The sequence below is a fragment of the Argopecten irradians genome, chromosome 7, assembly GCF_041381155.1.
Source record: "Argopecten irradians isolate NY chromosome 7, Ai_NY, whole genome shotgun sequence".
Taxonomy (NCBI): Eukaryota; Metazoa; Mollusca; class Bivalvia; order Pectinida; family Pectinidae; genus Argopecten; species Argopecten irradians.
Window position 1 is genome coordinate 17,421,519 of NC_091140.1, and position 19,218 is coordinate 17,440,736.

The following is a 19,218-nucleotide window of genomic DNA, read 5'->3' on the forward strand; positions in this document are numbered from 1 at the left end:
AGACGTTAATGTCAAAGATTGTGACAACAGACAAACGGTACCAAACACACCCCGTAAACTTCTCGGAGATTAACCGTTATATACCCATACTCCTTATAATCCATGTAATAATCCTAATCCAGTCACTGGCCGTTAACCCATAAGGTCCCGTAATTAACACAGGACAATATACCGTAATGTGTAAAACATCCATAAATGGCTTTTATATTCAAATCTTACCTTATATCTTGTAGATTTCTTCACGTGCAGGCTCCCTACGTATAGCGTTTTACAGAGCCTTTCAGCACGTGTCTGTCTCTTTGTCCAGACTCTGCGAGTATCGCTGAGATAGCGATGAGTCAATTCGAAAACGCATAATTTTTCATAAATTACTACATTTCAATGGTACAGATCGATATAGTCTCCTGCACGCACTCTCTTTCTCTCGCGCGCTCAGTCGACGTCTCCGATAAAATTGTCCTCCCATACACCCGGCCTACACTTGATAACGTTATACAGTAGATATATAGCACTAGATCTCCGGCATTATATAAAGGTTAGTCCGATCACCCAATACACAGACTATACCCATACCTCGTGTATTATTGATCCTAAAATTGCTATTTAAATACTCCCAAATCCCATTGTTTATTCTACTTAAAAAGAATTGACAAACTGGCTGATTACACCTTGAATGTAGCACGTAAAATTCTCTCCCGCTCCTTTGTATTATCCGACCCCTGTTCTTTTCAATTATGACGGTATGTATAATACATTAGTAAGGCGTAAGCCTCTTCGTCATGTTGACAAACAATACTGATTTCTAACCAAACATTACTTTTATTTGATTGTGTTGAGGATTTCATATTTGTATACTAACGAAACTTATACTTGAACTGAATTAACTCAATTCTAAAACAGATATTTTTTGCTCTGCTTTTTTGTCTGGTTTGATACCACAATTAACGGAATTAAGATAATTTGAGTGTCGACTGAAGCCAATCTTGGTATTCTATTTCATCCAATGAGTTAAAGAAAATCATTACGTGTCCATGCCTTGTCCACACCAACTTCGTTTTAGTTTGTGACTCCTACACCGACTTTAATATTTCTTCGACCAACTTTGGTATTTACCTTATTGGTTTCTTGCTCGTTTAAGAGAATACTATAGTTTGTATAAATTGATACCCTATTGGCACCACGGGCACTTGCATCATGAAAAGATAATATAACACCTGTCATAGAAAACAGAATTACCAAGATGTATATTTTCTTTCTTAAAACGAAATGCACGTTTCTTTGATTGGCACCTTTTAATTGGATACATAGCCATTAATGGTCTTTGAATATTTTGTGGTGCTCCAAACACATCTGCTCAGCGTACAATGGCTTTCATTTCAAGTTTGTCTAGTCAGGAAAAACAAGTTTTAGTCTATAAGATATGCATGTATAACTCATAGTAATGGTGATTTGACAAAATTGGCGTAATCGTAGTTGCTCCCAATCGATGGACAGGTTACAATTGAGATCCAATTCAAAATTTGCATTCGTCTCCCAACATCTACATCTTGTCAGATATTGAATGCAGAGACAACCAAGGCCAGATTAAAAAAAAATCTTGCTTTGACTGACAATCTATGAATTTTCATGAGATGACTCCAAACATAAGCTAGCTACAATTTGTGTTTCTGAAGTAGAAACAATTGATCCAAAAGCTGTAAAACGTTTCATCAAATCAATATTTTATCAATATTTTGGAAACTGGTACCAGCGTACATTATTAAACTCTCATATTTATCCCACATGGCTTTTAATGAGTCATGATTATAATGAAAATTGGACCCACCACCCTGTATAAATACGCGTCCGTTGTTCCTATTGAACTGACGAACCACAATAAATATAGAATAGTTATCAAATCAATACAGACAACATTGTATTGTTAGTCATTCTTGGCACGAAATGTTGATAACGTCCAGACCAATAACAGTTCTATTGATTTTAAATCCCGATAATTAAAATCTATAATTGTGTGTCTTGAGTGGGTGAACACCTTCCTGATAGGATAAAAACAGGAACAAAATTTCGTGGTTAATATCGGGTATTGTTTTACGGCTTGACGAATTCCGGGTAATTTGTTCAAACCGTGGAAATAATGGACGTACATTTAGTTCGTGCACAAGACGAGAAGGGAATTTGTGTGTAATGCTTTCCTCGTATAACTATGCAGGTATATTTTGGCAATTCAATAACCCCGAAGAATATCGACAATGTAATATTTATTCAACTTGTGGCATTACGGCTTACACGTTCAATGTATTATAGCAACAGGACGTTAAAGTAGCTGCAATACTGCAGATCTAGCTGCAACAGTCCTTTCTTTCGATCCAGACAGGTTTTTTTTTAATTAAAAATCCTCTTCTTGAAAGCATAGAATACAACTTTCGGAGATGAAAAATATATCGGCAAGAGGTTCGGTAACTTACTGGATAAGTCATATATTGTTACTGCTATTGAAAAATAACGAATAACTCGCGAACTCTTAAACATACTCGTACAGTAGTGGATGTACATTTCTGCATTTGCCGTCGATACCACAGTTGAAGTTGCAAGTAGTACAAGCAGTAACAATACGTCGAGCAACGAGTTTTGTGGATGACACTTTGACAGCATACCTGAATGAATTGGAGGCCTAATCGAAAATGGGCTTCAAATATTGGCCAACGAGACCACCTAACCCAAGACAAATTCTTAATCGTCCTGTCCAATATAAATACCACATCAACACCCCAACGAATCGGGGTTATTACAAAATACTTAGTCTTTTGTACAAAATGGAGTAATTCAGGTCAATCAATGGAAAGTACTTTGGTTGGAAAAACAAGAAAATGTGTCATTTAAAATCAACCAAAATCAACATATTACCAGAAAAATATATAATACATATAAGTTTCTGATATTACTGCTGTTGAGAACATGCATCCACAGCTGTCAGCATTAATAGATCTCCATATGTAATTACAATAGATTCTTCAAAATCCAATAATCATAACCTCATGCATAGTAAACTTCAATGTGTGGGATTTTACTTTTCCACTGTATTACACAACGGAACCCACTTCATTTGAAATCTTTTATTGAAATACTGCTTAATTTGAAATTAACTATAATCCCAGTCCACACATATCCATTGTCTTTCTTGGTTATATATTGAAATCTGGATACTTGGAAGAGATTCTTAATCCCATCATGACTTCAATGTACCCGAGTGCCATTGTATATAGGTATGGTAATGATGAATTTTCAATGCCCACATAAAATTTCCATCCGTTATTGAGGTTCAAACTTATCCTTGTACAAAGTTTCAGATAAAAAGCTTACAGATTGCTTTTCAAAAAGCTGCAACATCTTCAAAGGTTGAAATTACACAATGGATTTAGTATCAATAGTACTTACGGGAAAAATACAAAAGGAGAAAACGTTAGATCTCGTAGAATGGCAGATTTATTTAAATCTCAGCTTTACATACATGTACTGTGCATGAAATATCAAATGTACCGATTAGAAATGAACATGATTAAAACAAAAGTCTTAACATCAAAACGATCTGATTCATCAGTATGGCTAATATCACAATATCAACTAAAATTTGTCTACAAACAAGTTACTCCCCAGTACATAAATAATCCTAGAGGAAATCAAATTGGCCATCAGTAACTCAGGAAAATACACTAAAATTAATCCTTGTATTTTATCTTATACACATATATATACGAGATCAAATACCAGAAATGTTGGTAAAATTAAATTATATGCTAATCCTCTATGAGTTATTTCCCCTTGGTTATATTGGTTGTTCCTAAATGTAAGTTATATTTACTCCATCCATTAATAGTTCCATTGATTACAAAGCTTAATGAAGCAGTGAAAAATACATCAATTTAATAAAGATAACTTATTACGCCAAGCTCCCGATTCAATAATTACTAAATGAAATGTATAGACTTTACATGTAATCACAAGGATTTGTAAACTTGTACAATACATGTATGCAAAACTATGCAGTAAAATTGTATTTAATTCTCACAGGGTAGTGATTCTGAATTTAAATTGTCATTTTGCATTGTTAATATTTGTGAAACTGGTAGGCCTATATGATATGATCAACAATGACAGTCTGAATGTAAATACAAAATGTATAGGGTAGCAACTAAAACTATATCAACACCAGTATTGTCCCTCAATAATTAATTAACAGGGGATAAGAGTGATAATTACATACCAAATAAGGCATAAGAGAGAAAATTCCATTATACTGGGGTATACATGATTGCCCAATACCAAACAAAATGCTCTATAAATCATATACCATTATGCAGATATGTCTTCAAAGATAAACCAATTTCAAAGAAAAAGACTCCATGTTTGAAATATTTTACTGGTAGCATTATTTCATCTTGTAAAGTACCTGTAACATTACAACATTTAGGGTTAAAGTGCTCCATCTGTATAGAAAGGAAGAAGGAAATCACAAATATTTCCCACTGTAAAGATTGTGTGGTATCTCAAGAAGACAACTCTGTATTACTGTATGGTATCTTAAGAAGACAACTCTGTATTACTGTATGGTATCTTAAGAAGACAACTCTGTGTTACTGTATGGTATCTTAAAAAGACAACTCTGTGTTACTGTATGGTATCTTAAGGAAACAACTCTGTATTACTGTATTGTATCTTAAGACAACTCTGTATTACTGTATGGTATCTTAAGAAGACAACTCTGTGTTACTGTATGGTATCTTAAGGAAACAACTCTGTATTACTGTATGGTATCTTAAGAAGACAACTCTGTATTACTGTATGGTATCTTAAGAAGACAACTCTGTGTTACTGTATGGTATCTTAAGAAGACAACTCTGTATTACTGTATGGTATCTTAAGAAGACAACTCTGTATTACTGTATGGTATCTTATGACAACTCTGTGTTACTGTATGGTATCTTAAGAAGACAACTCTGTATTACTGTATGGTATCTTAAGAAGACAACTCTGTATTACTGTATGGTATCTCAAGAAGACAACTCTGTGTTACTGTATGGTATCTTAAGAAGACAACTCTGTATTACTGTATGGTATCTTAAGAAGACAACTCTGTATTACTGTATGGTATCTTAAGAAGACAACTCTGTATTACTGTATGGTATCTCAAGAAGACAACTCTGTGTTACTTTATGGTATCTTAAGAAGACAACTCTGTATTACTGTATAGTATCTTAAGAAGACAACTCTGTATTACTATTACTGTATGGTATCTTAAGAAGACAACTCTGTATTACTGTATGGTATCTTAAGAAGACAACTCTGTATTACTGTATGGTTTCTCAAGAAGACAACTCTGTGTTACTGTATGGTATCTCAAGAAGACAACTCTGTGTTACTTTATGGTATCATAAGAAGACAACTCTGTATTACTGTATGGTATCTTAAGAAGACAACTCTGTATTACTGTATGGTATCTCAAGAAGACAACTCTGTGTTACTTTATGGTGTCTTAAGAAGACAACTCTGTATTACTGTATGGTATCTTAAGAAGACAACTCTGTATTACTGTATGGTATCTTAAGAAGACAACTCTGTATTACTGTATGGTATCTTAAGAAGACAACTCTGTATTACTGTATGGTATCTTAAGAAGACAACTCTGTATTACTGTATGGTATCTTAAGAAGACAACTCTGTATTACTGTATGGTATCTTAAGAAGACAACTCTGTATAAATGTAGGTATAAACATCATCATTACTAGACCATTAAACTAAGAACATGGGCCTCTTCCCTTTCCTCAGATGGATTAACAAAATTTGGAAAACTTTCTCAAGGTTCCAACATTGGTCTGAAAACAACTTTTCTTAAAGGCCCACTACCTTTTCGGAGCAAAATTTAAAGGTTTCTTAAAAACATTAATAACAAAAGAAAATATATATCGATGGCTTAAGATGAGGTTACAACACCAAACATATGCAAGATTTCCTGTCTAATGTACGATAACAGTGGAGATTCATTTCGCTGTTTTGCCGTCTGGCGCAGTGATAGTCAACTACCGCGCGGCATTTAGGACGACGGCGGGAAACATAAAACGACCCGCGTTATGAAAATTAACATTTTATTTATTCTAATTAAACAGTTCTGAAGGTGCTGATAAGTGTGCTAGTAAACGTATAGTTAATAACTTTAGCGACTCTAAATATTGATCTCGTTTTACATTTCTATCTTAAAAATTAAAAGCCGTTTCGGAAAGGTAGTGGCCCTTTAAGCATTTTCTCAGAAACTGACTAGATTACATCAGAAGCAAGTTTTTGTCTAGAAGCACGTCTTCCTCTATACTCTTGCTCATAAATGTTATGTCTTTCATAAAAATTCTGATATGTCAGAGTAGTCCGCGTAACCTCCCTATATTATTATATTGGGCTTTTCAATTTTTTGATATTTTTTGCCTTTCTATATATTAGGCAAAAAAAATAAAATTTGATATAAAATTGAAAAAGCCTAATAATAAAGTCAGGTTTAGCGGACTACACTGACCGATCAGAATTTTTATCAAAGACATAACAGAATTACTTCACTTGGAACACTATCGGTACCAATGGAGAGTAAACAAGGGAAGTAACTCTGACAGATCAGAATTTTTATCAAAGACAAAACAAAATTACTTCACTTGGAACACTATCGATACCAATGGAGAGTAAACAAGGGAAGTAACTCTGACAGATAAGAATTTTTATCAAAGACAAAACAGAATTACATCACTTGGAACACTATTGGTACCAATGGAGTGTAAACAAGGGAAGTAACTCTGACAGATAAGAATTTTTATCAAAGACAAAACAGAATAACTTCACTTGGAACACTATCGGTACCAATGGAGAGTAAACAAGGGAAGTAACTCTGACAGATAAGAATTTTTATCAAAGACAAAACAGAATTACATCACTTGGAACACTATTGGTACCAATGGAGTGTAAACAAGGGAAGTAACTCTGACAGATAAGAATTTTTATCAAAGACAAAACAGAATTACTTCACTTGGAACACTATCGGTACCAATGGAGAGTAAACAAGGGAAGTAACTCTGACAGATAAGAATTTTTATCAGAGACAAAACGGAACCAATGGAGTGTAAACAAGGGAAGTAACTCTGACAGATCAGAATTCATGCTACAGTAATACAAACAGAAAATCATAATTATACTGATGAATTTATAAAGATAGGTTCTCTTACACAAAACAATGTATTTCTGGTGAATTCTAGTTCAGTACAACACAAACATAACTGGCAAATGTCGCAAAAAAATGTAAACTTTCTGTCACACACATTTTTTTCAATATTATTTCATTACATCCTTTGCACAGCAGGGCACACATATACATAGAGTACACTTGCTTTCTGTAAATAGGGTCAGGTTTAAGGTCGCCCTAGATGGAGGATGACTCTAAAATCAAATAACTGGTTAATTACACATTCACATTCTTATATCCAAGTATCTTACTTTATTTTTCCTTGCACTTGACATCTATGTACAGGTGTAAGCACATAACCATGGCAATGTTATAATGTCATTGGAAAATATGTCCAACAGCAATACTATCATATTGAGTGTTATGTAGAATATCTAGTATATTCTGCTTCTAGTATCTATATTCTTAATACACCAGTCAGCCATGCCTCATATCAAGTCAAATACAATTAAATTCATCCTCACACTAATACTCATGGTACACTTATCATGACATAAAAAACATCTTGGTAATGATAATTCCCTGACATCAAACAAGCATCTTTACTTTGATCCATTTACATAAATGGACATTTTCTAGCACACAAATATACCTCGGGATTTTTTCATGAAGGTAATGGAAATTATGTACAATAATTACAGAAAAGGTTTTTATGTACATTAACACTACACATGCTCTGAATCAAATGTATGCCCATATCATCTGACAAGATATAACCCTATAAGTGGTCAATCATCACATGGAATTCAAAATTCTGGACAATATCTAACCTATATTCTAAACTAACATCTAAATATGGATTGGAGACACAAGCAGAATTTAACATACGGACGGTGACACAGAAAGAAGGACTCTGGTTGGGATATTTGTAAAGCCAATTGAAAATCTTGCAACTAATGTGAAAATCTTTAAACTGTACTGAATAGCATTTCATTATGTACAGATAGTATGAAATTAATTCAAAAGCAATACCAATAGGAGAATATTTTTGCCAGTATGTACAACATGCAGGGTATTAATACTATTGATGGATACATATAGATTGATGTTATATATATAATGGAAGTTGATTTATTCATTATTTACATATACACAATTAGATTCAATAGAGGAAAGTGAAGTCTTTGAATAAACATACTGAAATATGTACAACTTAATCAAAACATCACTGATGTTTATCACTGATGTTTGGCAGATGAATTAATGTTCTCTGTAGCAGGTTATTTTTCCGTTTTGTACACATCATATCCTGTCACAAAATGATAAAACATTGATCATCACTTATGACCATTGTTATTTGGATTTCTGTTTTGATGTAAGACATCAATAATTTATCAATAACAACGACAATATTTACCCATGTCTATCAGTCGCTCACACATTTTTACTCGTTACATTTGAACAGTAACAAAACACCTATCTAAACCCACTCAAATTCGACAATGCGTATATATAACGACCATTTCCATTCGCCACACATTTTGCGTCGTTATAGGATCATAATCAAATACCTGAATGTACATGTGGTAACCTTAATTACACACACCTGTACTCGTGTCACACGTCTTTACCTGTTGCAGGTAACAACTTTCAAAACTTAATAAAGACCTATGTCTGTATGAATCTCACATGGGTTTTTACCTGTTTCAGGTAAATACATATATCACACCTGTACCTTAACCCGATACATGTAACAACTTACACTGTCCACACCTGTACCTGTGTCACACTTGTTTCTTTACAACTTACACTTGTGTCATACCTATATTTTTACCTGTCTCAAGTAAAAACTTTTAGTCAATGTCTGATCACCAAGCACTGTAAGTGTACAGGTAACTAACTAGTCACTCCAGACACACTGCTGCCTAGTCCTGGTATCGAGGCACCTAGTTATCTCCCTTGTTACAGGGTATCACCCTCTATAAACAGTATCTGGGGGCTGTAGGGCAACCATGCCAGTCTGTAATAAGGATATGCAGCACTGCTGAACACAAGTTTATCCTCAATAGAAGGCAATTAATAGTATGGCAGAATCCACCCACTGTCACTGTCACTCAAAACCCTACTCTGGAGGAATTTGAAAATCAGAATTTTTTGCCAAGTTAGAGACATTGGCTAGCTATAGCACCATCCAGTGTTTATAGTAGAAAGTCATCCTCAGCTAACCCCAACAGAGGGTGCGTAACCGTCGCTGAGGGATTGACCTCCGTCACCAAGGGATTGACCTCCGTCCAGTTCCATTCCCTCCTGACCAGGCAGAATGTTCTCGGGCATATACCCGACCATCACCTCTGAATGACTGGAGGTATCTATCACTTTGTATTCCATCTCACTGGACGTGTGTGAGGACGCAAGTTGATCCTCTCCACCACCAGCCATGTTATCATCATCGTCATCCTGCACAAAATAATTCTCAGAGATGTCTACATCAGAAAACACTGGTGACTGTGTGTTCATTCGTTCCAGCTCCTCCTCCTCCTCCTTCTCTCTACCACTCACTGAATTACTGTTACCCCCGGGTTTGGTATTTACACCACTACCAACACCCAGACCGCCCTCCAGCTGTGACCAGCTGTTAGAAATCTGGAGCGGCAGGTCTTGTTCATCCTCACTAAGGCGTTCCTCTTTGATCGCTACGCCTCGATCTTCAGCATTGTCAATATAGATCTCGGGCTGGGACTGCTGGTTGACCTGGGCCATGTGTAGCACCTGGGCTGTAGATACTAACTGTACAGGCACAGCTGTATACGGAACACTTTGGGTTTGTATTTGGGTTGTCTTTCCTTTCTGCTTTTGTGCCTGCGATGTTTTTGATTTTGAGTTGGATTTCGGATTAGGCTTTCTAGGTTTTGGTGGCATGACCTTTGGTTCTAATTTCTCCTCTGCTTTTGGTATGGCCGGTGCACTGTGTTCCTGAGCTGCCTTTTGTGTGTCAAGTTTTTTCTTCATCAGCAACTCCCTTTTTGCAAAGATGAACTGACATGTGTTGGAAATCTTGGTCAATATGTCTTGAATCTTCATTGCAGGCATACCAGCATTCAACACATCACCTGTAATGACATACACATTTTTATGAAAACTACATATAGTCAACATATGGGGCAACAAACTTCAATTATCAAAATCTAAAATGATCATGCTGTTTTTTAAGCAGTCATAGACTGTGATAGGCATTACTATAGATTTGGTGAACTTCCATCTAATGTGATTCCAAAGAGATAGTGATATGAGTTGATCTATGTCTGACAATGGAAAGATGGATCTTTTCTCTGCTTTTAAAACTTTTTTAAATATACTACATATAAAATTTGAGAAAGATCCCTTCAGTACTTTCTGAGAAATAGCGATAACAACTTTTGACTATCAAAATCCAAGATGGCTGCCAGGCGGCCATCTTGTTGACTGTTCGGTCCAAAAACACAATATGCATAACTAGGTCCTTAGGGGAACCTACATATGAATTTTGAGAAAGATCCCTTCAGTACTTTCTGAGAAATAGCGATAACAAACTTTAGGTATCAAAATCCAAGATGGCTGCCTGGTGGCCATCTTGTTGACTGATTGGTCCCAAAATGCAATATGCACAACTAGGCCCCTAGGGGAACCTACATATGAAATTTGATACGGATCCCTTCAGTACTTTCTGCGAAATAGCGATAACAAGAATTGTTAACTGACAGATGGACAGAAGGATGGACAGGCGGACGGACCACGGACAAAAAGCGATTTGAAAAGCTCACTTGTAGGCTAAAAACTGAGATGACTGCTTAACGACTATATTGTTTTCAGATCAGTCCCAAAATACAATATGCAGAACTAAGCACCTAAAACAACCTTCAGGTGAAGTTTGAGACCTTCTTAGAACATTCTCAGAAATAGCAATAACAGTAATTGTTTATGGATAACAGACCATGGACGAAATGTGATAGCCTACCATCTGATGAAGATTTCAAAGGGAGAACATGTACTGTTCTTGCACATGGTTCATGCAGATTTTTAAGGAGTTTCAAGGAGTCATAGCAAATTCCAGGAGTTTTCCAGGACCTGCACAAACCTTGTTACAGTTAAAAGGTGTAGTAAAATCAGAAATTATCCCAGTAAATGATATCGAACTTTAAAAGGAACATATAAGGAAACATATAAAGCTACATTTTCGTAACACCAACGATGTACACAGCATCCTATGATTTCCGCTTTTGTGTTAGGGTCGAGATAGTGAGAGGCAAGACACCGAAATGCGTTTAAGTTCAGCCATAATACAAGGGGATCTAATTAGATCCTTTTAAGTTAATGCTAACTTCCTGACAATTTCCTATCAGTTATATATGTTATGTTGATATAGTTATTTAATCTTGATCCTTACCTTTTGCCTTGTTGAGGCGTATCTTTAGAGCCATATTTTTATGCTTCAAGGATTCTATCTGACCGAGACTCTCCGCACTCCTCTCCTCACTCTTCTGTATCATAGTCAATGCCTGAAATACAGACACAATAAACACACTTAAATTGATTCAGAACAAGTAACATAAATTATGTATTCTTATAAACAAGTAACATGATAATGAATTATGTATTCTTATATCTTGTTTACCTACTAACAGACTTTTCTTTTAGAAAAACACTTTTTGAGGTACTGTGTGATGATATTGGTTGAAAACCATAAAACCTGCCATAGTGACAGTTCTGTACCAAAACTACCTACTTAATATGACTACTTTATACACAGTCTATTTATAAGTCTAAAAATCACGGCAACTATAGTTATCAACTTTATTCTGTCTAAAACCAAAATACCGATGTAAATATCAACAGTAGCTATCAACTTTATTCTGTCTAAAACCAAAATACAGATGTAAATATCAACAGTAGCTATCAACTTAATTCTGTCTAAAACCAAAATACAGATGTAAATATCAACAGTAGCTATCAGCTTAATTTTGTCTAAAACCAAAATACAGATGTAAATATCAACAGTAGCTATCAGCTTAATTCTGTCTAAAACCAAAATACAGATGTAAATATCAACAGTAGCTATCAGCTTAATTCTGTCTAAAACCAAAATACAGATGTAAATATCAACAGTAGCTATCAACTTTATTCTGTCTAAAACCAAAATACAGATGTAAATATCAACAGTAGCTATCAGCTTTATTCTGTCTAAAACCAAAATACAGATGTAAATATCAACAGTAGCTATCAGCTTAATTCTGTCTAAAACCAAATACAGATGTAAATATCAACAGTAGCTATCAGCTTTATTCTGTCTAAAACCAAAATACAGATGTAAATATCAACAGTAGCTATCAACTTTATTCTGTCTAAAACCAAAATACAGATGTAAATATCAACAGTAGCTATCAGCTTAATTCTGTCTAAAACCAAAATACAGATGTAAATATCAACAGTAGCTATCAGCTTTATTCTGTCTAAAACCAAAATACAGATGTAAATATCAATAGTAGCTATCAACTTTATTCTGTCTAAAACCAAAATACAGATGTAAATATCAACAGTAGCTATCAACTTTATTCTGTCTAAAACCAAAATACAGATGTAAATATCAACAGTAGCTATCAGCTTAATTCTGTCTAAAACCAAAATACAGATGTAAATATCAATAGTAGCTATCAACTTTATTCTGTCTAAAACCAAAATACAGATGTAAATATCAACAGTAGCTATCAGCTTTATTCTGTCTAAAACCAAAATACAGATGTAAATATCAACAGTAGCTATCAGCTTTATTCTGTCTAAAACCAAAATACAGATGTAAATATCAATAGTAGCTATCAGCTTTATTCTGTCTAAAACCAAAATACAGATGTAAATATCAACAGTAGCTATCAACTTTATTCTGTCTAAAACCAAAATACAGATGTAAATATCAACAGTAGCTATCAACTTTATTCTGTCTAAAACCAAAATACAGATGTAAATATCAACAGTAGCTATCAACTTTATTCTGTCTAAAACCAAAATACAGATGTAAATATCAACAGTAGCTATCAGCTTAATTCTGTCTAAAACCAAAATACAGATGTAAATATCAACAGTAGCTATCAACTTTATTCTGTCTAAAAAGTTAAAAACCAAAATACATATGTAAACATCAACAGTAGCTATCAGCTTAAAGATGCTCCACCGCCGACAAATGGTGTTTTTTCACAATCAAAATTAGGAGAAGATGATTAAGTATTTTTCTTCAGTTACAAAAGTTACTTACTTTACACCATTACCACCATTGAGAGGTTTGAGCATCTAATTTTACTTCAAGTTAAAAATATGAAAAATAATTAATTGCATCCCGAAAAAATTCCGTGGCAATATATCCTATATGGAATGAAGTACTAATTGCGCATGCACCAAAGGTAAAATAAATAATTTTATATTATTTTTTGTGTATTAATTAGACATATATACACACGATAATACACCAATTATTGTTCAAATAATGAATATCATTTATGCTCTGTCGGCGGTGGAGCATCTTTAATTCTGTCTAAAACCAAAATACAGATGTAAATATCAACAGTAGCTATCAGCTTTATTCTGTCTAAAACCAAAATACAGATGTAAATATCAACAGTAGCTATCAGCTTAATTCTGTCTAAAACCAAAATACAGATGTAAATATCAACGGTAGCTATCAACTTTATTCTGTCTAAAACCAAAATACAGATGTAAATATCAACAGTAGCTATCAGCTTAATTCTGTCTAAAACCAAAATACAGATGTAAATATCAACAGTAGCTATCAACTTTATTCTGTCTAAAACCAAAATACAGATGTAAATATCAACAGTAGCTATCAACTTTATTCTGTCTAAAACCAAAATACAGATGTAAATATCAACAGTAGCTATCAGCTTAATTCTGTCTAAAACCAAAATACAGATGTAAATATCAACGGTAGCTATCAACTTAATTTTGTCTAAAACCAAAATACAGATGTAAATATCAACAGTAGCTATCAGCTTAATTCTGTCTAAAACCAAAATACAGATGTAAATATCAATAGTAGCTATCAACTTTATTCTGTCTAAAACCAAAATACAGATGTAAATATCAACAGTAGCTATCAGCTTAATTCTGTCTAAAACCAAAATACAGATGTAAATATCAACAGTAGCTATCAACTTTATTCTGTCTAAAAACCAAAATACATATGTAAACATCAACAGTAGCTATCAGCTTAAAGATGCTCCACCGCCGACAAATGGTGTTTTTTCACAATCAAAATTAGGAGAAGACGATTAAGTATTTTTCTTCAGTTACAAAAGTTACTTACTTTACACCATTACCACCATTGAGAGGTTTGAGCATCTAATTTTACTTCAAGTTAAAAATATGAAAAATAATTAATTGCATCCCGAAAAAATTCCGTGGCAATATATCCTATATGGAATGAAGTACTAATTGCGCATGCACCAAAGGTAAAATAAATTATTTTATATTATTTTTTGTATTAATTAGACATATATACACACGATAATACACCAATTATTGTTCAAATAATGAATATCATTTATGCTCTGTCGGCGGTGGAGCATCTTTAATTCTGTCTAAAACCAAAATACAGATGTAAATATCAACAGTAGCTATCAGCTTTATTCTGTCTAAAACCAAAATACAGGTGTAAATATCAACAGTAGCTATCAGCTTAATTCTGTCTAAAACCAAAATACAGATGTAAATATCAACGGTAGCTATCAACTTTATTCTGTCTAAAACCAAAATACAGATGTAAATATCAACAGTAGCTATCAGCTTAATTCTGTCTAAAACCAAAATACAGATGTAAATATCAACAGTAGCTATCAACTTTATTCTGTCTAAAACCAAAATACAGATGTAAATATCAACAGTAGCTATCAACTTTATTCTGTCTAAAACCAAAATACGGATGTAAATAGAAGTATTTTTTGTGCTCAATAGAGAATTTTCCTTGCCCATTGTGTTCATACAAAGTCAAAAAGTATAAATCTTTAAATAAAGATAAGATTTTTTGTTTCTTTTCCAATTGGATGGTCTTATTTAAATAGAATCTTTTATTAGACTTTTCAGAAATAAACTTTACATATCATCCTTACCATATGAAGAACTTTGATCTTAGAGGCCCCCTGAATAGCTTCTACACACAACGCTTTCTTCTGACCAAACTCATCTTGACCAAAGATAACTTCAATAAGATCCTTAAACCCATTTTTCAGCTCTCTTCTACGTTGCTTTTCCCTGAAATGAAAGTATGGATAAATGAGACACTAGATATCTCTTTAAGAATGCCACAATTTGTGATTATATAATGTCTTTAAAAATAAAAAGAAAAATTTTACTTTTTAAATAATTATTTATCATACACATAAAATACATACAATGAATTATGTCTTGATGTTCTTTCCTTTGTACTAAGTGGAGTTTGCTTGGCAGCCTTAACGATTCCCTGAAATAAAATGAAATACAAACCAATTATCAACAAATGCACCTTGATACTCTCTCTTGTCTCGCATCATTTTCATAGTGGAGAACATGATTGAAAACAAAGGACAATTTAAATGATCTATGAACAGTTGATAACAAACTGACAACCAAGTACAGCAGGATTCTTATTTCACATACCGTGGGATTTAATCTTCTGTCTTTAAAATGAAAATCCAACAAACAAAAAAGAACATAGAATAATATCAATCTGTTTAAATTCAGCAGTAACCTTAATTTCTCATTTCTCCAAAATAAATCTAATGTTTTATCTAAATACTATATAAATCTAAGCAGTACAAACAAAAGTTTTGTGAAGTTAACCTTACCTCTCTGAATTCCACACTATGTACCAGCATGTTGTCAATGGTGTCTAGGGAGGCTTTGCGTTTGCCTTTGTGGCTATGGATGGAGCAGGCAGCAGGTTGGACTTTCTGTTTCTCTTTCATCAGATAGGACATCAACTGGTTGGAGGCCATCATCTCCTCATCAGAGGCATTTTCTATGTCTATGTCGCTGTCATCATTCTGAAATGAGAAAGAACACGTTTAATGAGCTTGCAATTTTCCATATTGTCCTGCAGAGTTAAAAGCTGCAAACACTTACGAAACAAATTTGAAATATTTTCAGCTGTTGGGCTGGGTTATCTGCTGTAAAATACCTTATTTTTCGTTATTAATTTCATGTTTTCAAACCTAATTCTTTTCTAAAAGCTATCTTGATATTTCCATGAATTTTATTTTTCACAAATTTTAATTGCCCACAAAATATGGTTTAGAATATCAATTTCCTGGTTAAAGGTTGCAGCCTTTGGTACAATATTCTGGAAAATAATATAGCTAGACGAAACACATTGATCATGAGCTGAAGAGGAAGTTTGGCTGTGTTGTTTTTGTATCTCACTCTATGTCTAACAGTAGCTATGTTATAAGGTCAAATAGTCAGATTAACACAAAACCATAATGTAAACCAACTTATTTCCATGGTGACTTTAATTTCTGGCTTTTCACATATCATGAATTTTAAAGGCAATTTAATTTTGTGATACACTCCTCTCTAGTTTGACTTTTCCTGCATTGAAACATTTTTGGAACAATTTTTTCTCTCAACAGTTCTCATTGCCCGCGACATAGGCAGAATTTAGCTGCAGGCGAAAACATGTCGATTTACAGTAATGCAGAGGATGTTAATATAGGTTGTAAAACTTAATGTAGCTAAAAAGATTAATTGAACTCATGTAAATGAACATATTTTGTAACAGCATTTTCCATAGGTTTTACACCACAATATTTAGATGCTAGATAGACAATCACATTTTAGTACAACAGAAAGAAAGCGCATTCAAGTACTCCATGATGCATAAAACACCAGAGAAGAATTGGCCTGCATGAATAGGAATTGTAACAAGAGGCCCAGAGGGCCTGTATCGCTCACCTGGTTTGTAATGCCAAGTAATGTTCTGAATACAGGTTCATTGTTTCTTTTCTGAAGGAATTTTAATATTAACCTCTAAATCCCCTATTGGGCCCCAAACCTCCCGCCCCCAGGGGGTCAGAGCCAAAATTTATACAAGTTCTGTTCCCCTTCTTCCAAGGATGTTTATGGCCAAATTTGGTCACAATCCAAACAAAACTCTAGGACAAGAAGTGATTTATAGGATTTACCTCTATTTCCCCTATTGGGCCCCACCCGTCCTGCCCTCGGGTGGCCAGAGTCAAAATTTATACAAGTTCTGTTCCCCTTCCCTCAAGGATGTTTGTGGCCAAATTTGGTTACAATCCATGCAGAACTCTATGACTAGTAGCGATTTAAAGGATTTAAATCTATTTCCCCTATTGGGCCCCGCCCCTCCTGCCCCCGGGGGATCAGAGCCAAAATTTCAGAACTCTATGACAAGTAGTGATTTAAAGGATTTACCTCTATTACCCCTATTGGGCCCCGCCCCTCCTGCCCCCGGGGGACCAGAGCCATTATTTATACAAGTTCTGTTCCCCTTCCCCCAAGGATGTTTGTGGCCAAATTTAGTTACATTCCATTCAGAACTTTACGACTAGTAGCGATTTAAAGGATTTACCTCTATTTCCCCTATTCGGCCCCACCCCTCCTGCCCCCTGGGGACCAGAGTCAAAATTTACACAAGTTCTGCTCCCCTTCCCCCAAGGATGTTTGTGGCAGAATTTGGTTACAATTCATGCAGAACTCTATGACAAGTAGCGATTTAAAGGATTTACCTCTATTTCCCCTATTGGGCCCCGCCCCTCCTGCCCCCGGGGGACCAGAGCCAAAATTTATACAAGTTCTGTTCCCCTTCCCCAAAGGATGTTTGTGGCCAAATTTGGTTACATTCCATTCAGAGCTCTACGACAAGTAGCGATTTAAAAGATTTACCTCTATTTCCCCTATTGGGCCCCGCCCCTCCTGCCCCCAGGGGACCAGAGCCAAAATTTATACAAGTTCTGTTCCCCTTCCCCCAAGGATGTTTGTGGCCAAATTTGGTTACAATCCATGTAGAACTCTATGACTAGTAGCGATTTAAAGGATTTACCTCTATTTCCCCTATTCGGCCCCACCCCTCCTGCCCCCTGGGGACCAGAGTCAAAATTTACACAAGTTCTGCTCCCCTTCCCCCAAGGATGTTTGTGGCAGAATTTGGTTACAATTCATGCAGAACTCTATGACAAGTAGCGATTTAAAGGATTTACCTCTATTTCCCCTATTGGGCCCCGCCCCTCCTGCCCCCGGGGGACCAGAGCCAAAATTTATACAAGTTCTGTTCCCCTTCCCCAAAGGATGTTTGTGGCCAAATTTGGTTACATTCCATTCAGAGCTCTACGACAAGTAGCGATTTAAAAGATTTACCTCTATTTCCCCTATTGGGCCCCGCCCCTCCTGCCCCCAGGGGACCAGAGCCAAAATTTATACAAGTTCTGTTCCCCTTCCCCCAAGGATGTTTGTGGCCAAATTTGGTTACATTCCATGTAGAACTCTATGACTAGTAGCGATTTAAAGGATTTACCTCTATTTCCCCTATTGGGCCCCGCCCCTCCTGCCCCCAGGGGACCAGAGTCAAAATTTATACAAGTTCTGTTCCCCTTCCCCCAAGGATGCTTGTGGCTGAATTTGGTTACAATTCATGTAGAACTCTATGACTAGTAGCGATTTAAAGGATTTACCTCTATTTCCCCTATTGGGCCCCGCCCCTCCTGCCCCCGGGGGACCAGAGCCAAAATTTATACAAGTTCTGTTCCCCTTCCCCAAAGGATATTTGTGGCCAAATTTGGTTACATTCCATTCAGAACTCTATGACTTGAGGCGATTTAAAGGATTTACCTCTATTTCCCCTATTGGGCCCCGCCCCTCCTGCCCCCGGGATATCAGAGCCAAAATTTATACAAGTTCTGTTCCCCTTCCCCCAAGGATGTTTGTGGCCAAATTTGGTTACATTCCATTCAGAACTCTATGACTAGTA

General features: G+C 35.2%; 1 protein-coding gene across 2 annotated transcripts in view; it reads right to left on the reverse strand.

The window, feature by feature from the left end:
• Positions 1 to 3,465: 3,465 nt before the first annotated feature.
• The window catches only part of LOC138327728 (titin homolog), a 47,490-nt gene continuing 31,737 nt past the window's right edge, over positions 3,466 to 19,218 (reverse strand). For both annotated transcript variants that reach the window (XM_069274047.1, XM_069274046.1), the window contains exons 10-14: positions 16,079 to 16,276; positions 15,647 to 15,714; positions 15,365 to 15,506; positions 11,638 to 11,749; positions 3,466 to 10,324 (exon numbers count right to left, since the gene is read on the reverse strand). In XM_069274047.1, coding sequence (XP_069130148.1) covers positions 9,432 to 10,324; positions 11,638 to 11,749; positions 15,365 to 15,506; positions 15,647 to 15,714; positions 16,079 to 16,276 — 1,413 coding nt within the window. In that variant the 3' untranslated portion in view covers positions 3,466 to 9,431. The remainder of the gene's footprint in view (positions 10,325 to 11,637; positions 11,750 to 15,364; positions 15,507 to 15,646; positions 15,715 to 16,078; positions 16,277 to 19,218) is intronic.